The sequence below is a fragment of the Conger conger genome, chromosome 2 (assembly GCF_963514075.1).
Source record: "Conger conger chromosome 2, fConCon1.1, whole genome shotgun sequence".
Taxonomy (NCBI): Eukaryota; Metazoa; Chordata; class Actinopteri; order Anguilliformes; family Congridae; genus Conger; species Conger conger.
The window spans coordinates 50,714,032-50,740,735 of NC_083761.1; the positions used below are offsets into that span (position 1 = coordinate 50,714,032).

The 26,704-nt window shown below is 40.3% G+C and overlaps 2 protein-coding genes across 4 annotated transcripts in view; one reads left to right on the forward strand and one right to left on the reverse strand.

The window, feature by feature from the left end:
• Nucleotides 1–9,564, reverse strand: part of LOC133113084 (AP-2 complex subunit alpha-2) — a 35,108-nt gene extending 25,544 nt beyond the window's left edge. The window contains exons 1-2 of one of the 3 annotated variants that reach the window (XM_061222933.1): nt 8,874–9,564; nt 3,781–3,992 (exon numbers count right to left, since the gene is read on the reverse strand). In XM_061222933.1, coding sequence (XP_061078917.1) covers nt 3,781–3,992; nt 8,874–8,940 — 279 coding nt within the window. In that variant the 5' untranslated portion in view covers nt 8,941–9,564. The remainder of the gene's footprint in view (nt 1–3,780; nt 3,993–8,873) is intronic. The other 2 variants (XM_061222934.1, XM_061222935.1) reach the window with 2 other exon arrangements.
• Nucleotides 9,565–16,901: 7,337 nt separating this feature from the next.
• Nucleotides 16,902–26,366, forward strand: LOC133121700 (protein arginine N-methyltransferase 1-like). Its single transcript, XM_061231090.1, has 10 exons — nt 16,902–17,053; nt 19,193–19,288; nt 19,377–19,532; nt 19,701–19,764; nt 20,531–20,673; nt 20,809–20,896; nt 21,102–21,217; nt 21,347–21,497; nt 23,465–23,586; nt 25,564–26,366. Exons 1-10 carry the CDS (start codon nt 17,027–17,029, stop codon nt 25,645–25,647), a joined length of 1,047 nt encoding a protein of 348 aa, XP_061087074.1. The 5' UTR covers nt 16,902–17,026; the 3' UTR covers nt 25,648–26,366.
• The last annotated feature ends 338 nt before the right edge of the window (nt 26,367–26,704 follow it).

Sequence of the window (26,704 nt, forward strand, 5' to 3'; positions counted from 1 at the left end):
CCAAGCTTTCTGACACTAGGCACCACATTTCTCTCCAGAATGCCTTGATAGTCTTGAGATTTCATTGTACCCTGCACAGATTCAAGACACCCTGTGCCAGATGCAGCAAAGCAGCCCCAGAACATAACCGAGCCTACTGTTTTTTGGTATGCTTCATTTTTGCGTCTGTGAACATAGAGTTGATGTGCCTTGCCAAAAAGCTCCAGTTTTGTCTCATCTGTCCAAAGGACATTCTTCCAGAAGCTTTGTGGCTTGTCAATATGCATTTTGTCAATATTCGCTTTTTTATGATTTGCTTTCAACAGTGAATCTCCCATGAAGTCCACTTTGGCTCAAACAACGACGGATGGTGCGATCTGACACTGATGTACCTTGACCTTGGAGTTCACCTTTAATTTCTTTGGAGGTTGTTCTGGGCTCTTTGGTTACCATTCATATTATCAGTCTCTTCAATTTGTCATCAATTTTCCTCTTGCGGCCACGTCCAGGGAGGTTGGCTACAGTCCCGTGGACCTTAAACTTCTGAATAATATGTGCAACTGTAGTCACAGGAACATCAAGCTGCTTGGAGATGGTCTTATAGCCTTTACCTTTAACATGCTTGTCTATAATTTTCTTTCTAATCTCCTCAGACAACTCTCTCCTTTGCTTTCTGTGGTCCATGTCACCAAACAGCACAGTGACTACTTGTCACCCTTTAAATAGGCAGACTGACTGATTACAAGTTTGAAGACACCTATGATGCTAATTAGAGGACACACCTTAGTTTAACATGTCCCTATGGTCAAATTATTTTCAATATTTTCTATATATTCAATATTTTCAATATTTCTATTTTCTACCATCATTTTTGTCTAGGCCTGTTTCATTAGTTTGTTTTTTAAAATGATTCTGTTGAACCACAATTCAAAAGCAATGTCTGATTTTCATTGGTTAATTTTCAGTAAATTTTTATTTATTATTACTTTTGTCAGTTTCAAGTTATTTCAGTGACCATTGTGGGTTTTTCTTTCATTAACAGAGGGGTACCAACAATTTTGTCCAGGTGTGTATATACTTTTTATATAGAATTTATCTGGAGGAATTATTATTGTTATCCATTTCACCGTTGTATACCTCTACAAAAGTAATTTCATCGGCTCTCTCGAACACAATGAGCCCAAGTATACCGTCTGAGTGTTTCTAACGTAGTTGCAAAGAAAATGTGTTACCCCCATCCGTGTGTAAGAAAATTCAGCATAACTTCAGCTAATCAAAGAACCAACTATGGGCATGTTATTGAAGTGACGACTAAAAAGCATTTTAGCTAATGACATTATTTCTCTGAAGGTGTATAATTTGTTAGGCTTGCATAAAATAACAGAGTCTGTTGCGCTTCGGCAAAAAACATTCTTGAGATATTATGCCAAAAAATGTTGGCGTTTACAACAAAAAAAAAAAAATAGTAATGCTTACATCTAAATAGAGAACTTCCTTTGAAGGAGTTCCAAAGAATCTCTCTTCTGAGTGAATAGTGAAAACACCATTGACAACACAACAGAAGGCATTTTCAGGGACATGACCCCATTTTATATCGGTGAGCATCAAAATACATTCTCAAAATATTTGATTATTATTCAATATGCTTATAAATAAGGAGCCAGCCAGCTGTTCAAATATAAATAGCATGTGAAATTATGGAATGTGTTTGACTTGTTGATGGGCTTATTCATTAAATTTTATTTAAATACTATAAATAGCCGCTAGTCTACTTATAAATGTTGACAAACTGATTTACAAAAGCCATTTCGCACACCATGACAAAATAATGTGGTTAATAATGAGTGATTTATACAAGTTACGCTGGTATTTTATGGAGTTATGATTAGTCACTTTCCAATTTGATAATGATTCAATGACAAACCATACAATGTTATTTTTAATGTCTCTGTTTATCCAACGGGTCCCGCCTTAACTATAAACCACCGCAGGAAACACTTAATATGCTAGATGCTGTGTTATAACTTTGCCGAGATCATCATCATAATAGCTCACTAAGACATTAAGAATTCTATCCATGTTCAGGCTTGGAGACAGAATTTAAGGAAAACATTCCTTTTTTTTTTTTTTTTACTTGCCAGATAAACATTGCTACTGCCGTGTATAAGTTTTCTGTCACACGGCGTGCAGAAACAACAAGCAGCTTCACAGAGTTTCTTGCACCAACTGTTTTGTTCAACAGAAGCCCATCTCCATTCATTTTTCACTCCCCTCTCAATTTGGCTTGTGTCTTACTGAGTTTGAACTTCGCTTCCATGTTTCAGTGGATATTTTGAGACTGACACGGTGACTGACAGACTTACAGTACCTCCCTACTCATTTAATGAAAAAAAATTTGCCTTACTCACACACCATTGGTAATTGAAGAAAAAATGGTTGCAAGACTGAACGTGATTGGATAGGACACATCCAGAACAAAAACAAAGACATGTGAGATGGCTTTGTGACATTTACGTTTTAAGACGTGCAATGTTATTTATTATCTTGACTTGGCTGGAGAGTGGTTGTTGTGTTTGCTTTAATTAATTATTTATTTATTTTTATTGCTAGAATATTCTTTTGTGGAAAAAACACAAAAGCAGGGTGGAAAAAATGTCATGGCTTGGGCGTGCATGGCTGCTTCTGGAGTAGGCTCACTAATCTTTATTGAGGATGTAACTCATGATGGTAGCAGCAGGATGAATTCAGAAGTCTACAAAACATTCTGTTTGCTAATTTACAGAGAAATGCATCCAAACTAATTGGGAGGAACTTCATCATGCAGCAAGACAATGACCCAAAACACACTGCCAACAAAGGACTTCATTAGGGAGAAAAACTGGAAGGTTTTAGACTGGCCAAGTCAATCACCAGACCTTAACCCAACTGAGCATTTCATTTCACATCCTGAAGGAGAGATTTAAGGGAAAAACCTCTGAAACAAACAACAACTGAATAAGGCTGCAGAAAAAGCCTGGAAAAGCATCAAAAACAAAGAATGCATTAGTTTGTTGATGTCAATGGGTCCCAGGCTTGATGCAGTTATTGCAAGGGATATGGTACCAAATAAGTATTATTTACTTCCACTGACTTAAATACTCTCTGCTCCAAAACGTTTGCTCACCTAAAAATTGTGTGGCCTGATGCCAAAGGTGCTATGTTCAAAGTATATTTTTATCCCAACCCCAAATGTATTCAGTATATTGCAAAAATAAAGGAATTGGCCTTGCTGTCCCAATACTTTTGGAAGGGACTGTACCTAATAAAGTGCTCAGTGAGTGTATATCCACTATCATTTTCAAGACAGGAAAGTCAGCTTTCTGTAGTTGACTTTTCAAGTTGGAAGCAACTACACTCTACCTTGCCAATAGTGTTTCTCAATTGGGGCTGCTGGGCGGGATCCTGTTATGGTAATGTTCTACTGTTGTAATGCACAGCTGACTCAGCTCCTCAGAGAAAGGGGTCGTCATGTCCAATCGCCTGGTCAATTATGTGCCTGCAGACTTGCCTTTTAAGATGCACATGAAGTGACTGTGTAAGTGTGATTTACAAACTGCAATGTCACAAGTAGGACATGCTTGTCTGTGCTCTCCGGGATCAAGAATATAGGTTGCTGCAATGCAAGCTGATCAATACACAATCGAGCATTTCAAATTGGGGAAAAAAAAAAAAGTGTCTCAGTTCATTTTTGCTAGTGCTTCAGACAGAGAAAACCCTGAATGGGATACAAATTAAGAGGAACAGGACAAGTGTTTTACTCACAATCTGCTTCTCTGTGTACTTATTGGAGCTGAGCAGATTGACAGCCTCCATGTGACCAAAGTCGATGTCATGGCCCAACAGAAAGATGAACAGCAGTTTGCAGACATACTTCTTCTTGCTGTAGCCATCCAGGGCCTTGTCACCTTTAAACTTGGAGCGGATGTTGGCCAGCTCCTTGTTAATGCGCTTGATCTCCGCTTCCTTACTCTTACCTGGATGGAGTACGAACAGAGCAGAAAAAAAGATGTTTGGGAAAGGGCAGACAGTAAATGTAAAACTAAGAGATCACAAAACTAAATTAATAAAAAAGAAAAACTGTGGCAGCATTCAATTTCAACACGACAAAGGCAAAGCTAATAATTTGAGAATCAGCACACCGCTTTGCTATGGTAAACCAATACAGTGAAATCTCGAGATGCGAACACAATGAAAATGGAGGTTGTTCACAACTGTAATGCTGTAAAGGAGTAACATGGTGGTTGGTCACACTTTCTTGGGTTTTATATGCAATTTGCGCAAGAGGGCATTAAGGAAATGCCCTTTTGTAAAGCGACGCTATCGATAATGTTAGCTAACTAGTTTGCTTTCATAAGGACACTATAGTTGTGCTTTTATCTAACTAGCTAGCCAAGTTATCATTGGATAAGTCAGCATCCTTTCCTTAGCTATCGATAGTTGATAGACTCAGGTAACTAGCTTGTGAAAATTCAGAACCCCAAGATGAGCGCATATCATGGAGTTAGCTACGGCAACAAACAACAATGTGCAGAAAGTGGAAGCAGGGTCTGTCAATCATAGCTAACTGACAGTTCTCATAACCCAGCTCAGACAGATTGGGTGAACTTTTATAGTGGGAAATTTAGAAAATGAGTTTGAAAATACATTTAAATTACATTACATTAATGGCATTTGGCAGACACTCTCCAGAGCGACATACAGTTGATTAGACTAAGCAGGAGACAATACTCCCCTGGAGCAATGCAGGGTTAAGGGCCTTGCTCAAGGGCCCAACGGCTGTGCAGATCTTATTGTGGTGACACCGAAGCACCGACCTTGAGGGGTCCCAGTCATCTCCCCTAACCACTACACTACAGGCCGCCCCAGAAGAGGTTGCAGCGGATTCACATTTGGGAGAGCTTGTCCGGGATATGAACCTGGGACCTAAATGACTGAATAATACAACATTATGCACATTTGTTTTGTTGTTGCCTGAAGACAACGGGCAAGGGTCACATTCTACCACCATGTTATTCCTTTAACTCTGAGTAAGAGATCTTTTTCAAGCTATCCTTTATGAGAGGGGGGTCAGTTATGGGAAGAGGAACAGGCTGGCTGAACAGGTCGGATTACTAAACCCAAACAAAAAAAAGAACTGTCACTAAAAAAACACAATATTTTCATTTCTGTGAGTTTGCTTTGCCATTTTTGTGTAGACTTATTTCATAGTACATTTGCACACCTACCTCTCAAACTTTATCAAACATCTTTGGTTTGGTCCAAAACACTGGGTGATTTGGTAAGGATACGGTTTATTTGCACACTAGATGTTGTACAAATAATTTCAGTTCAACAATTCATTATTTTCATTTTTATTTAAGATATGTTATTGTATGTACAGTCCCCTCCAAAAGTAGGAAGGCCAACAGGAAGACCAATTCATTTGTTTTTGCAATACACTTAATACATTCGGGTTTGAGATAAAAAGAGGAACACAAGACAAAAGTTCAAAATTTCAGCTTTTATTTCCTGGTATTTGCACCTAGATATATTTAACTAGTTTGATCACACCACCTTCTGTATCAGACCACCCAAATTTTTAGGTGAGAAAAATAAGTAAAGTAAATAACACTTCATATTTGGAAGCATATACCTTGCTTGCAATAACTGCATTAAGCCAAATTGACACATTGGATCCTTTTGTGACAATTTTCAAAGCTTTTTTTTGGGGGGGGGGGGGGGGGGGGAAGTAGTCTAAAGCCTTCCCCTTTTTCTCCCTAATGAAGCCCTTTGTTGTGTGTTTTGGGTCATTGTCTTGCTGCATAATGTTGAAGCAAATTGAAGTTGACCAATTAGTTTGGACGCATTTCTCCATAAGACTTTGTTCCAGAACTTCTGTGGCTCATCTTTTGTGTACTTTTCAAATTGTAATATCGCCTTCCGATTCCGACTACTGATGAGTGATTTGCATCTTGTGGTATAACCTCAATTTTGCTGCTCTCTAAGCCTTCTTCGAACGGTTGATTGAGATACCTTCACCCTTGCCCTGCGGACATTGTTTGTGATGTCACTGACACCTGATTTGGGGTTTTTCTTCATAGCTCTCACAATGTTTCTGTCATCAACTGCTCTTGTTTTCCTTGGTTGACGTGTTCGATGCGTGTTGCTCAGTAGGCCAGCGGTTTCTTTCTTTTTCAGGACATTCCAAGTTGTTGTACAAGCTATCCCCAATGCTTGTGCAATGGCTCTGATCGATTTCCCCTCGTCTCTAAACGGCTTGCTTTTCTTCCCAAAGACAGCTAGCTGTCTGGTCTTCATGTTGGTTCATCTTTTCTAACACAAATGCATGCAGTCTTCACAGGCAAAACCCAAGGCTAAAACCAAGAGCAGACATTCAGAACTACTTCTTGTTTAACCAATCGATCTAACAGGACACATCTGGGCAACAATGTTCCAATACTTTTGCTCACGTAAAAATTGGGTGGTCTGATATAAAAAGTTGATATGTTATAAGTTGTTTAACAAATAAAAATACCAGGAAATAAAACTTGAAATTCAGATGTCATCTCATGTATATCTTTTGACCTCAAATCAATTGTCTTCAGTGTATAGCAGAAACAAAGGAATTGACCTGGCTGTTCCAATACTTTTGGAGGGGACTGTATATTTTTGCATTACATCCACACCATCCAATGTCAGCACTTGTTTACAGGAGCAGTGGGGAAGGAAGGAAGGGGTTACACACATGGGGAGTGAATTCAAATCCAATCCAGAAAGCAAGTTGGAGAAAGGGACATGGGTAAATGGGAAAGGGGCAGGCAGGAGGAAGGAAATGGGGGTGAAAGCAGGTTTTAAGGACAGGGGAATCAATGGGGAGGATGGAAGAAAGCAGAAGCAGGGGAATGGAGGACACAGGGTTAACACAGACTGCGTGCAATTTAAACATTTAGCCTACACCTCTACATATTGATTCTGTTAACCCGCATAATTCCACACGTAACACTTTCCTCAGTATACATGTTCAACATTTTAAATACTATTTTTAGATTCATCACGTCAATGATTTAACGGTAGTTCTACAGAATTGAAGATAATGGAGGAAGCTCTGTATAGGCAAGAAAATTGAGGATAGATTCTGTTCAGACAGAACTATATGGAAAGATCCTGCATGTGTGTATGGAGGCAGATGGCTGGCAGCAGAAACACCTGAATGCAGTAGGGTAACATCACCTTTTTTAAAGATCCATGTGGACAGCATTTCACCCGTCATAACTACCAGTGTTAATGCAGCTGATGCACATTATAAAGTTGTCTGGGGTCTGCAACTAGCAGGAATGTTAAAAGCAGCTTGCAAACTAAGCAAGGTGCTTTTAACATTCCTGAAGAGGATTTTAGCAGACTTTTGCTCAGATATTTGCTGAGCATTTGGGTGCTCTGAGAAAATCAGCAGAAATGCTGAGCTGGCATATTAAATTCAATTTGATTTGTCGAGGGCTTTTTACAATACAGGATCATCACAAGGCACCTTCATGAAAACCCCAGGCCTGAGACCCCCTCAGAGCAAGCATCCAGCTAAATGGCAGGGAAAACTCCCTGACTAACAGGAAGAAACCTTGAGCAGAACCAAGCTCAGATGGGGCGCCCATCTGCTTCTGGCTGGCACTGGACAAACAGTGAGATTGACAGTAGTGTAATATGTAATATGTAAATACATACATTGAATAAATAAAAATACAAATAATAATTGTGCAGATGGGAAATATAGATGATTATCCGGGAAAGTCCAGTATGCCATAGACACACAAGTAGGGAAGACCAAGGGGACACTCAAGGAAAACCAAAACAACCCATCCAACATTTTTGTTCATACACAACCTGGTGCTCTCGTATGTCTTTCCGTGTATAGACTGTGCACTCTGATGGTATGGAATGGAATGATCAGTACACTAACCATTACGTCTCGAGTCAACCAGGGTTAAAATGTGCAAATGCAAATGTGTGGGGCGGCTTGTAGCGTAGTGGTTAAGGTACATGACTAGGAGCCACAACGTCAGTGGTTCGAATCCCGGTCGAGCCACAATAAAATGATCCGCACAGCCGTTGGGCCCTTGAGCAAGGCCCTTAACCCCACATTGCTCCCCGGGCGCTGCACTGCGGCTGCCCACTGCTCCTAAGTAACTAGGATGGGTCAAATGCAGAGGACAAATTAACCCATGGGTTTCAATAAAGTGTATCTTATCTTATCTTAAATGAAAATATGATCATTCCCATACTGCCGAACACTATCAAATTAAACTTATGTTCTGTCAGCATTCGTGTAATATAGCCAATAAATCGATTGTCACCTCGTAAAAAATAAATCAACTAGGTCTAAAACGGGAATACAACGTAGCGGCCTACGCTAGCTAACTACAACCAAAGCAATAACACGACACTTCAGCCCATTACCACCCAACCGTAACGGCCCAATGCCCGCGGAAGCTATCGAAGCAATCCAGCCGTGTAATGTAATTATCATTCAGTTGTTTATTGGTTGCTGGTATGTAGCTAGCTAGTTGACTACCTAGCGAATGCTCTCTGACTCGCCGCCCGCGATTTTAGTCATTGATTGTACTTGCACAATCGCGTGTAAACACTGATTAATACGATTAGGGACACAGCTAGGTAGTTAGCTAGACAGACAGCCAGCCAGCAAACCAAAATACGAGCTAGTTGCTAGCTACAAAGCAATAATAATGGATTTATTTTCAAATCTAGGATGATATAACGGTACATACATAACTGCAGTTAGATTACAAACAAGGCTAACGTTACCCTAAAAAACGAGTAAATTAGTCCAGCTAAGTTAGCAAGGCGAGGACGAAACAGGAACTTACAATTTCGTATGTCCGAAATGAACACTGCTAATCCTCGCATTCCGTCTCCCTTCGACACAGCCGGCATTTTCGATTTCGTATGGTTTAAATACACACAACTGTATTACTAATGTAAGCAACCCAACTACTTGTTTATAAAAACTCCTAACGTTACACGAGCAGTAGCAGGATAGTTAGCCAGCTTGCTAGCAAGCTACCAACCGAAGTTATTCTGATGACGCTGTGGCAGGCTAACTGGCTCACTGTTCATTCAGAAGGGTTGTATCCATTCGGTAGCAGGCTTTACAGAGCTAACCAATAACACGCCGAGTTGATAGCTACGTTTGTTAGCACGATCCAACCTGCTTGCAAGCCCACAGCAAATCGGAAATACAAAGTTAAACTAAATTACATCTAATACGAATAATGATAGCTAACTAACAAGCAAACGAACTTATTGTTATTAAACAACGTTTTAACTGTGACGAGTGGCCTAGCAATCTATTAAGTTTGCTAGACTAGCAATCTACAGACAGTAATCAATCTGCAAGTTAATATTAGCTGTAGAATATTAATATACTTCACAAAAAATGTCTGTGTCTAAACTGTTGAAAATCATGTCATGTTTATCATAGTCTAACGCATCCGGAAGAAAATAGTCCAGTTAGTAGTCTAAGCTAGACAGCTAACAATACTAATAAATCTTGTCCAGAACGCTTCACTATCTCAGACTCTCACTGAGCTCGTGACTACGACCTGCAGTGTCCGACCAAGAACCCAGCTTAGTTTAACGTGATATGAAGTCGCCCCCTAGTGATACCGATATTTTCGCTCAAAAAGCCCATTGGACCCCATTTATGTTTGACAGCAATTTAAAAACATCTCCGCTCACTGATGTTCAATCTATGACACACACGTTTCCTTATTTTTTGTATCTTTTGAGAGGTTCGATTCGCCTCCCTCGCACACAGATAAAGATGTAGGCTTGATATTTTTATTTTCCCAAACATGCTCTATTGCTATTTGCGCACCTCGTTTGGCAACTGCCCCATCGTTTATAATTAGTTCATCCCAGGGGGTCAGGGTTTGCCATTCTCTGAGAAGCTCGCAAGCTCCAGTGGTTACTCGGGCGTGTGTGTGTGTGTGTGTGTGTGTGTGTGTGTGTGAATGGGTGAATGAGAAGCATCAATTTGTCACAGCGGCAGAACAGAGGAACCATGCGCAGACACTGGGATGTTGAAAAATGGCAGGTTTAACAGCAGATGAAGGGGCAGACAGAGTGTAATCAAAAACAGGCAAAGCTCTAAAACCGGGAGATCAGTCCAAACAAGACAGAGGTCAAAAGAGCAGGCAGGGGTCATAAACAAGAAATCCAGAAATCAAAAACTACTAAAAACCTGGACAGAGTGCCACAATGGCAAAAGCTTGGGAACAAGGAGGCTAGAACAAGTGGGAAGGAATTCAAGGGCTCGAGACTCGAAAACAGCAGAAGACGGACTAGCAAGGTTCAACTGAAAAGGACAGGTATAAATACACAGGGGAATGAGACAACCTAGGTGGGGCATTGGAGTGAGGGCAGTCTAACAAATAAACATCAGGTGAGACCATGTGTAATAATACATTAACGAGGGGAAAATGAAAAAAATGTGGACTGTATTCACAAAGACACACATGTAGTACAAACGGCTCCGGCTAGGGAGTAGACAATTACACAGAATTAAGGAATGTGGTGATAGGGGAGAGCAGGTGTGAACATTTCACTGAATCGAGGCAAGCAATTTAGGGATAGAACAGGGAGGCGGAGTTATAGAGTAGAACTGAAGTAAAGGTGGAGTTAGTCTGTTAGTAACATGATTAAATTACAAATACCCAGGGGTGTCTCGGTGGTGCAGCCTGTAGAGCACTGACCGCATGCTCATTGCGAGCCGTGATGTCGGCAGTTCGAATCCGACCGTCTGACATTTGTCACATGTCTTTCCCTCTCTCTCACTCCCATTCTTCCTGTCTCTCTATACTGTATACTGTCCAATAAAGCTGAAAAAGGCCTAAAAAAATTACAAATACCCAAAACTAGTGAATGTTAGTTAGAATAACATATTAGTGTGGTAATATAATTAGTACAAATTCTATGTTAGTTGGGATTAGTATATTAGTGCTATCTCCAAACATGAAATGGAGAGAAAGCAGGAAGTAAGAACAGCGAGACAGAAGGAATCGTGGGAAACCGGAAAATTCCAAAACCACCCGAATAGTGCAGCACGCATACAGGGGAGTTACTCAAGATCAGAAAACATTCAGACACAGACATCACAGGGGAAGACGAGTGCAAAGACTAATGAATGTAAACAGAAAACCAGACATAAATATGAAAAATAATACATTTACAAAAACACAGAATAAACTAACAGACAGAACTCAGGATAATAACACAATTGTACAGCGCTTTGGATAAAGGCGCTATATAAATGCCAACCATTTACCATTTACTCCAGGTATTGCAGTTTTTTAAGACAATATTTCCCCATCAAAATCCATTTAAAGCTATGAATTTACCCTTGTCAAAATTTTGAACCGTACTTTTGAACACTGAACTAATTACTCTCCAGTGACCTATTTCTGAGCCACACAGAAGATCTAGAATTGAATTCATTCCAATTTGGTCCGCATGGTTTTACGTCATATTGCATGCGCCTGCTCCACGGGCCCACCCGCGCTTGAATGCGTCCCATTATCTTTCACTCCACCCTCCTTTACTCGACTCCCCCACAACCACTTCTCCACTCCAGCGGAAATATGTGGAGCAAAGGATTGGGTTAACTAGTGGAACAAAGGAGTGAACGAAAGAGACTGAAAATTTCGCATTTTTTGCCAAGCCCACACATATTCCCAGAGCAAATTAGAGATCGTACACGTGGTCAGTCCATTTAAAGCTACAAAATTGCTTCAAGGAAAAGGCCACAGAGAAACAGCACTTTTCCCATGGCCCACAGTTTTTTCTCTGATTGGTCAACGTGACATGTCACATGAACAAGGTCATTCTGATCCTTTTGCAGATTGTCATGGCTGCCTTTGTACATTGCAAAGAGCAAGCACAGTTAATTTATGCTCATTTGGCTAGCTAGCAATGACTGCTAAGCAAGTTAGCCAACATTAGCTATTCCAAACTGCCAGTTCTATTTTAAATGCTGAGTGCTATCTTTGGTGAAATGCAGTATTTATAAGCTGTAGTGATCCATTGAATGTGGGTAATGTATAGAAGAACGTAGATTCACGGTGTTCCGGATGATCGATCCAGATAATCATTAGTTTTATCAAAATTGAGAAAAAGAAAGATGAAAGATCGCTACTGGTGCTCGCTGATGTGCTCACGGTCAGTTTAACAGCCTCCAGACATTATTCGACGAGGCTTAGTGCAAACTTGTGCAGATACGAATTGTGTGCATGGATAGAGTAGTTGGAACTAGCTGGGCTAGCTGTAGCCCTCGGCGATACGACCTGGATACGAACAGGAATGAGCTCAGAAAATGCGCATGGTATAAAATATGGAGCCAGATTAGAGACTTTATATTTGTAAACAAAAAAAAAGGTTATTGTTGAAAGGTAATAAATGCATGTTGAAACTAAAAAATAATAATTTTGGAAACCAAAAAATATTAGATTTTTTGAAAACATGTCGTGTTTGACCGTATTTTAAATGATTTTGTATCCACTTTTGAATTTTCTCTGATAAAAAATCTGATTTTCATTTTCGGTTTTTGTCATGTGCTTACAATGTTTTTTCACACTTGATCAAGTCAACTTTTCTTCGAACAAAGTTTTGTCTCTCTTCTTGCATGGAGGGCGGTGTTTAGAGGAGAGGGGCACGCCTGCCTTTGAGTGACAGCATAACAAATTATCAATCGATATTCAGCCCCATGCCTACCCAGAGTAAATGAGTACCATGTGCAACTGTGAGTCAATTGTAAAATACAGCTAACTAACGTTAGCTACATCTAGCTAGTAGCTTTATATACACAGTTGCTATATTATCTTTAAGGATAGTTTATTAGCTACATGACTAGCAACCTAAGGTCAAGTATTACCTTTGGCTGTAGTGAGGTTGTGAATCCACCAATAATTTGTTATAGATGAAATCGGAATGTTTGTAAACAAAGATACTTCCGGGTGGCCACTCAGCCGCAGATCCAAGTAACATTACTTGAAAATAGACTGAACCAGAGCTGTGTATAAATAGTAAACTTAGCTAGATAACTATACCGAAATCATGTTGTGTTTTGGACTGTAACGCCAAATGTAATCAGTCACACAGTGGATTGGGATTTTTCTGATTCCTAAAGGGGACGATAACCCACATCCTACAGTTCGTTTACAGGGCGATCTCAATTTTGACGTGTGCTCGGCACAGTCAATGACAGCTGACAGATACGCCTGACATAAGTTTCAAAGTGTTTGGGGGGCAAAACTAAAAACAAAACCAGAACTTCTGATTGTATTGCTCAGAAGCATTGTTGGCAGGGGGTGTCTCGGTGGCGCAGCCTGTAGAGCACTGACTGCATGCTCATTGCGAGCCGCGACGTCAGCGGTTCGAATCCGACCGTCTGACATTTGTCGCATGTCTTTCCCTCTCTCGCTCCCATTCTTCCTGTCTCTCTATACTATACTGTCCAATAAAGCTGAAAAAGGCCGAAAAAATATCTTAAAAAAAAAAAAAAGAAACATTGTTGGCAGCTAACGTTAGCTAATAAACACCAGGCATTCATGGCGGCCGTATAGAGAAACACTGGGGCGATAACTTTACATAAAGTGTTGAATCCGACCTTTCCTGTTGTAAAACTAGTTTTGGTGGTAACGTTACAGTAATACGGTTTCCAATAACGCAGGCTAGCTAGTTTGCACTGGTTATTCATGTTAATGATGTTGGCTTGCTAACGTTAGCTACAACGTTAGGGGGCTGCGGACAGCGAACATTAACATTACATTAGCTAGAAAACATTGTATAAATCATATAAATAGAACAATTTCGTTCAGTTTAAATTATTATTAATATATGAATAATATTCCAACATGACATGGAAAACACGGCTATTCTCCTATTCACATCCCTCAAAGGCAGTAAGCAGCAGAGAGTCCGCAAATGTTGCTGGCCACAATTGGAGACTATTTATCAAAATAAAAGTTTAGTGAATAAAATTATTTATGAACTGTAATTTTTCTTTTTAAAATTAATACAGTTGGATATAATTGTGATGTATTTGCAGAGAATATAAAATTGTGCGCTAATTTCTATAAAAACTGTTGTTGCTACATTTCACGTGTGGCTAAAACATGCATTTTTATACACTTCAGTTAACAACCAGCTGATTTGCATAGCTAATTACTAAATTACCAAATAAAAAGTTTAAGCCATAGACCCATATCTTCAATATTGTTCACCCGTCTGATTCAATTAGAGCTAGTATTAGATACACCGCCCCCACCCCGTCCCTCGGCAGCCCGAAGGACACGCCTTCTTCAAGCCGCCTCGTCTCATGCTCGTCTTCCGTGATTCCAAGGCGCCCAAGGTGCTTTTTGTTGTGCGGTGATCTACTAACCCTGCCAAGTCCCTCCCTCTGGAGCAGCGAGCCAATTATGCTTTCTGTAAATTCATGTTCCCAGCATTTGTTGCTGTCTGTCAGGTGTGGTATGGGCATGCATTGCCTGTGAATTGCCAACTGGTTGTTACCAAATATTTGGTTGTTACCATATAAATATGTAGTTATATGTAGGCAATTTGGTAACAACCAAATGGTTGTTACCAAATAAAAGGGGATATATATTTACTCTACAGGCCCATATCTTTAAGATTATATAGTATTTTCAGTATGGTGCAGTGGGTAGCACTGCCACCTCACAGCAAGGAGGTCCTGGGTTCGAATCCTGGTCGGCTGGGGCCTCTCTGTGTGGAGTTTGCGTGTTCTCCCCGTGTTGCATGGGTTTCCTCTGGGTACTCAAGTTTCCTCCCACAGTCCAAAGACAGGTCAGGCTGATTGGAGAGTCTAAATTGCCCATGGGTATGAGTGTGTGAGTGAATGGCTGAGATGGACTGGCGACCTGTCCAGCATACATTTTTGCCCAATGTATGCTGGCATAGGCTCCAGCTCCCCTGCGACCCTGTTCAGGATAAGCGGGTTAAGATAATGGATGGATGGATGGAGTATTTTCAGTGAAATCATGTTCTCAGCAATTGTTGCTGTATTTACATGGGGCCCATCCTCCTCTGGCCTCCTCTGTGCCACTCATGAGTATGCAATTATGCATATGATTCTGCTATGCAAATGAGCTGGGTGGCAACTGAGAGTCAATAGCAACGTATGGCTGCCCCACACTGGAAACACAGCAACAATTGCTGGGAACATGATTTCACAGAAAAGACTGCGAAATGTTAAAGATATGCATCTATAGAGTAAATGTATCCCCCTTTCATTTGGTAAGAATTTATACTTTTTGAGTCATCAGCTATGCAAATGAGCTGGGTGGCAACTGACAGTCAATAGCAATGCTTGCCCATACCACACTGTAAATACAGCAACAATTGTTGGGAACATGATACTATACTATACTATACAATGTTAAAGATATGGGTCTATAGAGTAATTTAATACCCCTTTCATTTGGATGTAAACTACAGGGATTTAACGAGTGTACATCTTTCATTTGGCAATTGTGCTATTATCTGACTTACAATGTTGACATTTGATTATTAAGATGGCGCAAAATAAAGTTGAAAATGCAATTAAATTCGTCAGTACAGTAAAAAAACCCAAAAAACGATATGACCCCTAGCGGTCATAAGCACACAGTTACACAGTTAACTGTTTAAAAAAAAGGGATTGTATGCATTTACAAAAACTGATGCTTTGTCGCATCCCTAATTTGGAAGCTTGTGTGAAGCTACAGTGGAGTGAGGCCTCGTCATGAAATGAAACGGTGACACAGCTATGGCCGCATGAGCCCCTGCCTCAATCAGAGATCAGTTTGCTTACTCATCACTTACTCATCGCATTGATTCAGTGATTTTTTAAGATCTCTCTTTCTTTTTGGTTCAGCTGAGGATCAAATGACCCTGCAAAGTGAGCTGTGGGGCTGTAGTTCACGCTGGAGTGAGTATGATGAGTTTAGACCGGTGGTCCCAAAATTCGGTCCTGAGGGCCCCCTGCGTATGCTGGTTTTCTTTCCAACCATAATTCCAATCTCAGAATTTTAACAAGCAGTTAATATGGCTTAATTAGGTGCTTCATGTTTTGAGGGATTGTGTAAACCACATTATGTCAGACTCAGATATAGCTATGCATTCCCAAGTTCATATTGTGCTATATTGCAAACAATTACATAGACATAAATACATTTTTTGATCAAATGAAAGATTGAGGTTAATCAATATGATCCTACTTTCATTAATAATGAACATCATACAAGTTTGGCTCTATCATTTTCTTTGTCTGGATTTTATTCATTATTCCTGATGGTTAGTTTTAGTAGCCAGGTGTCTACACTTTCACAAATTAGGAGCATATTGATTCACCTCAGGCTTGAATTTGATCATTTAGCAGTTTACTTATTTGTATGCAGTTGTATGCAATATAGCATAATAATCACAATATGAATTTGGGAATGTTAATCTTCATGCCATGCATAGCTATATCTGATATAATGTGGCTTACATAACCCCTAATTAAATAACTGCTTATTAAAATTCTGAGACTGCAATTATGGTTGGAAGGAAAACCAGCATACACAAGAGCCCCCCAGAACCGAGTTCGGGAACCACTGGTTTAGACAACACTCATGAACGGCAGGCTCATCAATAATTTTATTTCCGGGCCATGGCAGCCATCTTGCGGGGGTGCCGCTTGCGGAAGAACCGATTGAATGGGTTTGAATGGAACCACGTGACCACGTTTTTGTTCCAGTTATATTACAGTTCAATGGCCAAGACCCTCCCAGCCTCTCCAGTTTCCATGTACGATCTATATGTGCCATAAGAGAATGGAACCACGTGACCACATTTCCTTTCCAGTTATATTATAGTTCAATTAAAAAAACCCGACAAACTCTTGTGTCTCGTCGTTCGGCGTGCTCCCACACACATGTGTATATAACGTTGTATCGGTACCCCTCGTGCTCACAACGTTGAGATGGCGGAGACATCAGTCGGAATGGAAGTGAGTTGCTGCAATTGTAATATTACCACATTTTTCGTGTATTGTTACATTATCAGATTCGCCGATTTAACTCGTTCAAGCTAGTAACGTTAAACGATAGGTAAATTAGCGACGTATTTGTTGCGAGCCAAAAGTCTAGTTTGTGCGTCTGGTAGCGCAGCTAACGTTAGCTAACTGAGAATTGACCAGGCCGCCTAGATATTTTAAATTCTAACGTTATCTATCCAGTCAACTACGTTTGACTAACGTAAGCTAAGTCTCGTGTGGCCAATTGTATTAACAAATGGATAACTGTTAGTTAACTGTATTATAGTTTATATGCGCCCATCATGGATATGTGGATCTTTTCAAATGTAACTTCATGTGGCTATTTGCCAGCTACACACTTAGCTAGCTAATAAGTATTCATTTAGCTAGACTGGATTGAATAGTCGCATGGTAATACTCGCTAGCTAGCTTCCAATAAGAGCTGTATGCACGTTTCTGCTGTGCTCTCATGGTTTAGATTTTTCGAGTCGTAGTTTGCTCAATTATGATGGTTAATCTAAAGTGCCAGTTAACTTCACTTGCTAGCTATTTTGCCGGGTTTATTTGGGGCAATCGAAAACGCTTAACATAAAATTGCTCAATAAAGCTTAATGTACCAAGAATAATTAAGCCTAGCCAGCTAATGTTAGTTTAGATCCACCAACATTTGCACATGTGTAACGTTAACTTGGAAACGTGGTTTTTTTTTTTTTTTTCTCCCCCTCCCCCCCTCTCCCTATTGTAGCTGATGCAATTAGCATGAAGCTTTGTTATCCACCAAATTACGCAGGAAAAACCGCGCAACGAAAATCCACATATAAAAGTTAGCTAGCTAATACGTCTCCCAGGAGTGTGGGAACCACTGAAAGGCGACACATTTCAAATGTATCTTGTTAAATCAAATGCTTTTTCCAAGTCCGTCTATCAAGTTCAGAACCACTGAAGGCCTCAGGTCTGGGCAAGCTTCTATTCTTACCCAGTTCATCAATTTAAGCTGCCCTTGAATGCTGCTCAGACTTATTTCAGCCAACTTTCCTACTGAGTCGAGTTGGGAGTAGTGGTCAACCGATATGGGTTTTTAATGTCTGATGCTGTGGCCGATATAATGGCGATATACAGATTTTTTTTTAAAAATTAATTTTAGCATTCATGTAATTACAGCCTGCAATTAATACTATATTCTGATTAAAAACGAAGGAATCTCATGACTAATTACACTTCCATGCACATTACAATCTAATGTAAATGGTTCTTATCCAGTAACAGCTTGTAATCTATGCACTGAGATCTAAAAATACGAAGTCTGTATTTTATCCAGTAACCGGTTGTAATTAGACGGCAGTGGCCTAGCGTGCGATAGAACTCGGTTATTCACGAACATTACCTTTCAACGAAAGTTTCCGTTTACTTTGCCTGATTAACCATAAAACAATTAGCCGGAATTAAATCAGTTTTGCACCAGTGTGAAACAATTTTCATAACTTACAACTTAAATCGTTAGTAGGAACTGATCCGGTGTTTTAAATATAATCTCTGTAAGGAGATGAGAATAAAATGGTCCAACGGGAGGTTTGCCATCATTGTTTGAGTAATCAACATTTATTATGTTGAGCAAAAGCTTATATTTAGCTACTTAGCCATTTGTTAGCTTGCATTTGTTAATTTCAAACCAGGAATCGCATTCTCACTAAAAGACTGGAATGATTAAAACTATAGGCTAAATATAATAAGCATTGTATACCTTTGCTATAATGCTAAGAATGGTCAATACATTAACCACTGAATGTTCGGAATAGGTTACGGTCTTACCATTTTTTCTCCGGCACATGCGTTGGCAGCAAATTTCCAACCGTTCCGTCTGCAGATGACCGACTTGACACAAGGTGGAGCGCTAACCTTTTTGATCAACGGCCAGAATCGTTTGTGGTCATGGGCCGATGCCAATGTTCCCAACATGCCTGATATCGGCCCGATTAATCGGCCGGCCAATGCTTCGGTTGACCACTAGTTGGAGTTAACGCCTCCCTGCATCAAAATCTCCTGTTCCTCTTCAGTTTGTTCCTCATGACTAGCTACATGGTCCTTTCCCAAGTAATTGTATCCTTCTCTCAGGTGTCTCAGGGGGATAACCGAGAAAAGGCTTCGGCAGAGGATATGACCTCAAAGGACTATTACTTTGACTCTTATGCTCACTTTGGCATCCATGAGGTACTTATGTCTCCCTTTACACATTGTTTTCTCTTTTCCTTCGATTGTACATATGAACAAATTAATTTCCTCCAATTTCTGTCTCTAGGAGATGCTGAAAGATGAGGTCCGCACTCTGACTTACCGTAACGCCATGTTCCACAACAAGCATTTGTTCAAAGACAAGGTGGTGCTGGATGTGGGTAGTGGGACTGGGATCCTCTGCATGTTTGCTGCCAAGGCTGGGGCCAAGAAAGTCATTGGAGTAAGTTCCCGCTGTACCTTTTTAATCCAGCCATAGACGTTATTCACGGCAAGGCCGTAGACTGTAATTGAGATTCAATTGGAAACTTGCTAAATGTTTGATCACTGTTGTCAGTTTTTCACACTCTGAATTTGGTTGGGTTATCCTTATCCCATTTTTCTTTGCCAGATCGAGTGCAGCAGTATATTGGACTATGCTGTGAAGATCGTCAAGGCGAACAAGCTGGACCATAGTAAGCAGTTGAACTGCATGTGCACCTACCTTAGTCTTGTCTTGCTCCCTATTATTGGTATTGTATGGTTTTGTTTTGCACCCCCCCCCCATATGAACCTTGGTATTTTTCCCCCCATGAAGCTGATCAGCTACTTTGATTACCTAAACACTAGCGTTGCCTTCCTCTTCATCACCTTCCCTAGCCTTTCTTTTCCTTGGGAAATTAAATCGAATAGTTTCTCAACCCAATTTAATTTCCAGAGATGCAGTGTTAGCTAGACTGGTTGGATTGACTTTGGTCAGATATAGCAAGATATATTGGGGGAGGTAAGTAATCTTTGTCAATTGTAAGCATTACAAAAATAGCTTGGGCTTCAGAAGCTAATTGTATTCAGAAATCTGAAGGCCGAGTCAACTAGCTCTTCTGTTCTCATTGTATTTATCTGATAGTCTGTCGATCCAACATGGAAACAGTGCTCTCGCTTCTGAAAAATATGTTTGCTTTAAGACAGACCGAACAGGGCATGACATTTGTTCTGCCAATCAGTTGTAATGATAATGTGAATGCCCATATCTGGTTAACAAGCAGGGATGGCAAAAAAAGCTTGCACCCTTAGGTAGGCTGTGTAGTGAGTGAAGAATGATAATTGCCAAATTCAGTAATGGTGCAAATGGTGATAATTTCCAATGTCAGAACAGTGAATGAATATTTATTGTCTAAGTTTGGCAATGTTCTGTAATTGTATATCCGCAATGTTCTACATCTTATCTGTACCCTTCCTTAGTTGTGACCATAGTTAAGGGGAAGGTGGAGGAGGTGGAGCTTCCTGTTGAAAAGGTGGACATCATCATATCTGAGTGGATGGGCTACTGTCTCTTTTACGAATCCATGCTCAACACTGTCATCTATGCCCGAGACAAATGGCTGGTGAGTTGTTTTTTAAAATGTTGAGGGCATTCTTTTCACCTGGTTATGCAACATTAAACTACCTTTTATACATTTTCAATTTGTAAACTTTACTTGTGTTTAAATTTAACACTTCATCTTCATTGCATTGCTCAGAAACCAGATGGGTTGATATTCCCAGACAGAGCCACTCTTTATGTCACGGCTATTGAAGACAGGCAGTACAAAGACTACAAAATACACTGTGAGTGTTCTGGCTTCTCATTCATGTTCCTTTTAAACTTGTCTGTATGATGTGTGTTGTACTTCTATAAAATTGGAATGCCTTTTAATTCAGTCTATTGTATGATTAGAGTTACACTACAGTTTCTGCCAATGTAGCTGTAGTGCTAAGAATTTCAGCCTCAGGGAAGAGAAATTGCAAGTGACACCATGTTCTCATCTCTTAGGGTGGGAGAATGTGCATGGGTTTGACATGTCCTGCATTAAGGAGGTTGCTATCAAGGAACCGCTGGTGGATGTGGTGGACCCCAAGCAGCTGGTCAGCAATGCCTGCCTCGTGAAGGTTAGGGGCCGTTCTCTCCCTTGTGTAATGTCATAGCTGCTACTGTGGTTATGGATTATGGCCCTTGACTTAACCAACCCGCTGCTTATATTTGCCAGTACTGTATTTAAGTCTGCCTTTCTTCCTTAGGAGGTGGATATGTACAATGTGAAGCTAGAGGATCTGTCCTTCTCCTCCCCATTCTGTCTGCAAGTTAGGAGGAATGACTACATTCATGCGTTAGTCACTTACTTCAACATTGAGTTCACCTGCTGTCACAAGAAGACTGGATTTTCTACCAGTAAGCATTTCTCTTTTGTTGATTTTGTATATATTCTTTATATGTACGTGTGTATTAGGCCTGTGAACGTCTAAAATGAATGCGTTTTCCCCACCAGCGACAAAGCGCAAAAATTGGTCGGACAATTGAAAAAGATTTTGTCTGCGTAATAACTTCCTGTCAGGCTAATTAGCATTCTAAGTTAGCACTCAACAGCCTAGCCCTAGCAAGCAATCTTTGCCTATTTCAGGGGGTAAAGAATGCAAACACCACAGGGAGAATTGAATTTCTGTGTGTTTTACATCTGTCGCTGTGGTTCCCTTATGGGGTATTGTATGCCATTTCCTAAGTTTCACAGAGGACTTATTCAGTCACACATGAATTCAAACTACCGGCAAACTGCACGCAACATTTTTAATGAAGAAAGTAAAGGCTATAATTGTGTACATTCTTTTGTGTGTTGTTTTCTGTATATCTGTTAGCCAGAGCTAGCTTACCTACATTTTCTAGTTTAAGTATTAATAAAATCAAGTAGAATTTAGGGGTGTGAACGGTTAAACTGTTAACCGAAACTGATTTGTAACCAGTTGGTAATCTGCAAACCAAACTTTGCTTTCCACTATGCGGTATCTACATAAAAATAAATAAAGCAATACATTATCATTAGGCTATTTTGAAAGCGAAAATTCCCTGCTTTCAGCTAAAAATGGACACGTTAATCTCACCACCACGATTGTCCAACGCCATATAAAATGCAAGTTTACCGTGACATAAGAATATATCAAATTGTACACAGACCTGCATTGGCATGAAAGTAAAATAATTAGACCAGCCGCCTATGGTTGCGTGATCACGGAATATTGCGTGACCATGGAATTTTGAGTGCACAACCCCGTCTGTTAACAGCAGCATATTTACAGATTTCATGCCAATTAAATCTATCAGGCAGAAGACCGAGAGAAGAAGGATGAAAACATAAAAAAATCACTCCCGATCGACCAGCATGCCTAGACCTAAACCACAGGGATTTAACAACAGATTTCTGCAACTGTGAGGTTACACTACGCTATGTCAATGGAAATGGAAATTTTTAATTTGGCAATTAGGCTGACTTACTATTATCGGACTTATATTATCGGTAAAATAAATTCTTAGGCCAGTAGCCTAGCTTATCCATCGGATATTGAAAGTGGAAATGCCCTGCTTTAAATGGACTGCATTAATTGTCGCCACGGATTGCCCTGCGCTGTATAACATCAAATTCATTAGCAAAGTTTACCGTTTCATAAAAATAAGCCAAATTGTATAGAAATCAACTATGGTATCTGTACAAAATGTTTATTTACACCTTTTTTCCCTTGAATTCCCTTCCTAAAATAGACTAGATTTATTGTCGCCACCATGACAGGGTGTTATATTGATGTATATCAAGCAAATATTGGACATTAAGGTAACCACATGGCCATAGGGAAAAGGGATGAAAACACAGAATTATAATTTGAACCGATGCATAAAAACTGACACGCGATCGACCAGCATGCCTCGACGTAACTTACACGGCTAGTGAACTACAAACTGCTGAACATCTTTGAGCACAATTTCAATGTAAATGTAAATCTTTAATTTGGCAATTAGTCTATCTGGCTTAGTGTTGACATTTAAATGGAACTACTTAAGATGACCGAAAATGTAATTAAATTTGTCAGTAGGTTACACTTTGTTTTCATAAAGAAGGTGCAACCCCTAGCGGTCCTCAAAGGAATGTTTTCAACATCTTGTGGAATCCATGGACACAATTCAACTATGCAACAATGATGCCACTTACAAACTGCGTATATGATTTAGTTGTTCAGTTTTACTGAAGCTGGACCTCTGACTCTATGGTGCCATGGCCCCTAAGGGATTACGCGGAGGGGTTAAACAGTCAGAGGAAATGGCAGTCCTTTTCTCTTGTTTAGGTTTTACTTACTGTGTGAATCTCCTCACAGGCCCAGATTCCCCCTACACCCACTGGAAGCAGACTGTGTTCTATCTGGATGATTACCTGACGGTAAAGTCCGGGGAGGAGATACTGGGCACCTTGAGCATGAAGCCCAATGCCAAGAACAATGTACGTTTCTCCGCTCATACCTTCATCCTACTTTCCACTTTGTCATTATGGGTTAAGTGTCAATTGATGGGCAAAGTGAAAACGTGTAGAAATTGTAGCAAATTTATTAGAAATTGAAATATTTCATTTTCATTAGCATTCAGACCCTTTGCTGTTGCACTTTGAATCCGGTGCATCCGGTTTGCTTTACTGATCCTTGATGCGTCTAGAACTTGATTGGAATCTAGGTCCCACAATTCACACTGAATGTCAGGACAGAAACCAAGCCGTGAAGCTCTGTAGACCTCTGCGATAAAATTATGACTGGGTATAGATCAGGGCTAGGCTATAAGCTTTGAATGTGCACTGTGGCCTCTAATTGTGAAATGGGAGATGATTGGAACCACTGGGTGAACCAAACGGTTACTCTAACAGTGCTTCCGAAGTCCTCTGCAGAGATGCTAGTCTTTCCGGCAGGTTCTCCCTTCTGCACAGCACTTCATCAATCAGGTCTTTATGGTACAGTGACAGCAGCCACTCTGAGTAAAGGGCCTACTTGGAGTTTACAAACCGCATTTAAAGGACTCTTAGAGCATGTGGAACAATTATTTCGTCTGAGACAAAATGTGCACAACTCGACACTTCTCATCACCTGGCTAACACCCACCCCTGCAGTGAAGCATGGTGGTAGCAGCATCATGCTATGGGGGTTCTTCTCAGTGGCAGGAACAGGGGCTAGACAGAATTGAGGGAAGGATGAATGCAGCCAAATACAGAGGGGTCCTTGAAGAAAACCTGCTCCAGGGTGCACACAACCTCAGATGATGCTGTCCTTGAGTGGCCCAGCCAAAGCCCAGACTTAAACCCCAAAGAACATCTGTGGAGAGACCTGTAGATTGCAGTTCACAGATGCTTCCGATTGCATCTTACAGGGAGCCTTGGGGCCAGTAAGAATGGGATAAACTGCCCAGATCCAGGTGTGCAAGATTGTAGAGACCTATCCAAGAAGGTTCGAAGGTTGCTGCCCAACGGGCTTCTACAAAATACTGAATTTTTATAAAGGATCTGAACGCTTATATAGAGGTTTCAGTGTTTGATTTTGAATGAATTTGAAAACATTTCTAAACATGTTTTCACTTTGTCATTATGGGTTATTGGATGTCCTTTTATTAAATTTACAACATCATGAAGTATGCAAAATGTGAAGTATGCAAAATCTGAATACTTTCTGAAGCCCCTGTGTAATAGCTGTGCACACTCAGTGAGCTCTTTACTTGGTAGACCTGTACACCAGCTTATCAATGCAAATATTTAATCAGCCAGTCATGTGGCAGCAACTAAATGCATAAAAGCATACAGACGTGGTCAAGTGGTTCAGTTTTGTTCAGACCAAATGTCAGAATGGGGAAGAAATGTATAATGCATACAATCATGTAGATGGGAGTCAGGAGCTTCAGTTAATGTTCACATCAACCATCAGAATGGGGGGGGGAAATGTGATCTTGGCTTTGACCGTGGAAGGATTGTTGTTGCCAGACAGGGTGGTTTGTGCATCGCAAGCTGCTGATCTGTGGTTTTCATGCACAACTGTCTCTAAAGTTTTCAGAGTAGTGTGAAACAAAAGCATCTAGTCAGCAGCAGTTCTGTGGGCCTTCAGGGAAGGGCCAGACTGGTTTGAAGCTTGACAGGAGGGTGACAGTAATGGAAATAGCCATGCCTTACAACAGTGTTTTGTAGAAGATCATCCCTGAACATACGTCAAACCTCTAAGTGGTTAGGCTGCAGCATTAGAAGACTTAAATCTAAACAAGTCTAATACCTAAAAGTGCTCACTGAGTGTATATGTGTGTATATTCAGTTATATATATATATACTGGGTTATTACTATAGGTTTCATACATTTGAACATAAGCTATTGATCAATAATTCCTGAGGTGTGTGTGTGTGCATGCGTCTTTTCCAAGGTGTAATATTTTCATGTTTGATTTCTCCCCCCAGCGTGATTTGGACTTCATTCTAGACATTGACTTCAAGGGACTGTTGTGCGAGATCACCAAGTCTTCTGAATACAAGATGCGCTAAAGGGGGGGGGTCAAGTAATAGCCAAGGGTTTTGCAGTCGAGTACTTAATGCGACTTCAACAGATTTTAACTACTGTATGTTCTTTTGGGTTTGTGTAATGGTTCTTGTTCAGAGGTTGAAATGTAAAAATGAAAATCGGTCCCATGTAACAGCAAGAAGATAGTGAAACCTTTTCAACACTGTACATCTATGCCATACACATTGCCGCTTTCTCAGAATGTCGCCATCAAAATCAGTGCTCACCTTATCCCCTTGACCTACAATGTATTACTGGAAGAAATGTTCCATTCACCCCTCTCCCCCTTTTTTATTTTATATACTCACTTCCTGTTTCTCTGCCAGTTAGTCTGTCTTGTGGCACAATGTCTGAGTTTTTGATGTGTCTTTGAATTTTTGGCTGCACAAGGATCCCTGTGTGTAGAAAAGTACTTATGACTGTTTCATTTTATATTGGGCTTGATCTAATGTGACAAGCGCACAATGTAAATTAAGAATGCATGGGCCCAGTCTTGTGTACAGAGTAGCCCTTTGGTAGTTCCGCAGTGTCTATGGAATGCAAAGGGTATCAATCCTAGTGGCTGAAAAAAAAAAAGAAAAAGAAAAAAAATGCCTTCTGGATTTGGATCTTCAGTCTGAAGTACAAGTGCAAGGAGTACATTGGATAGGAGGATGAGGTTTTATATTTTGATGATTTGATGAAAATAAAAGTTTTTGAAGTGGCTGTGCATGGTTTATTTAACTTTCATGATTGGCTCCCGATTATAATTGCAGCAAGAAGAGGGGCTGCAATGTTCTATGGTTTCTTTTTAGTCAGCAGCTGTTTTAGACCATGGTGTGCAACAAGGTTTGCACCCTTTGGTCAAGGGGTTTTATACTCTGATGGGGCAATATGAAAACTAGCCACTTTTGCTGAAAGTAAACCCTGTTTTTCAGTTGTTGATTGGCTATTTGCTTGTTACAAATGCATGGTTGTTTTAGATTTCACTTGACCATCAGCAGTTGAATTCAATTTGGAAATCATTGCTCATGAATGCATAAATGGGAAACCAATAAAATA

What these genes read in the sequence shown, in the direction of transcription:
- LOC133121700 (XM_061231090.1), top strand. Translation starts at nt 17,027, where the DNA reads ATGGCGGAGACATCAGTCGGAATGGAA. An exon ending in GCAATGCCTGCCTCGTGAAG is followed by an intron (nt 21,218 to 21,346) that starts GTTAGGGGCCGT and finishes TTTCTTCCTTAG; the next exon opens with GAGGTGGATATGTACAATGT. An exon ending in AGCCCAATGCCAAGAACAAT is followed by an intron (nt 23,587 to 25,563) that starts GTACGTTTCTCC and finishes TTCTCCCCCCAG; the next exon opens with CGTGATTTGGACTTCATTCT.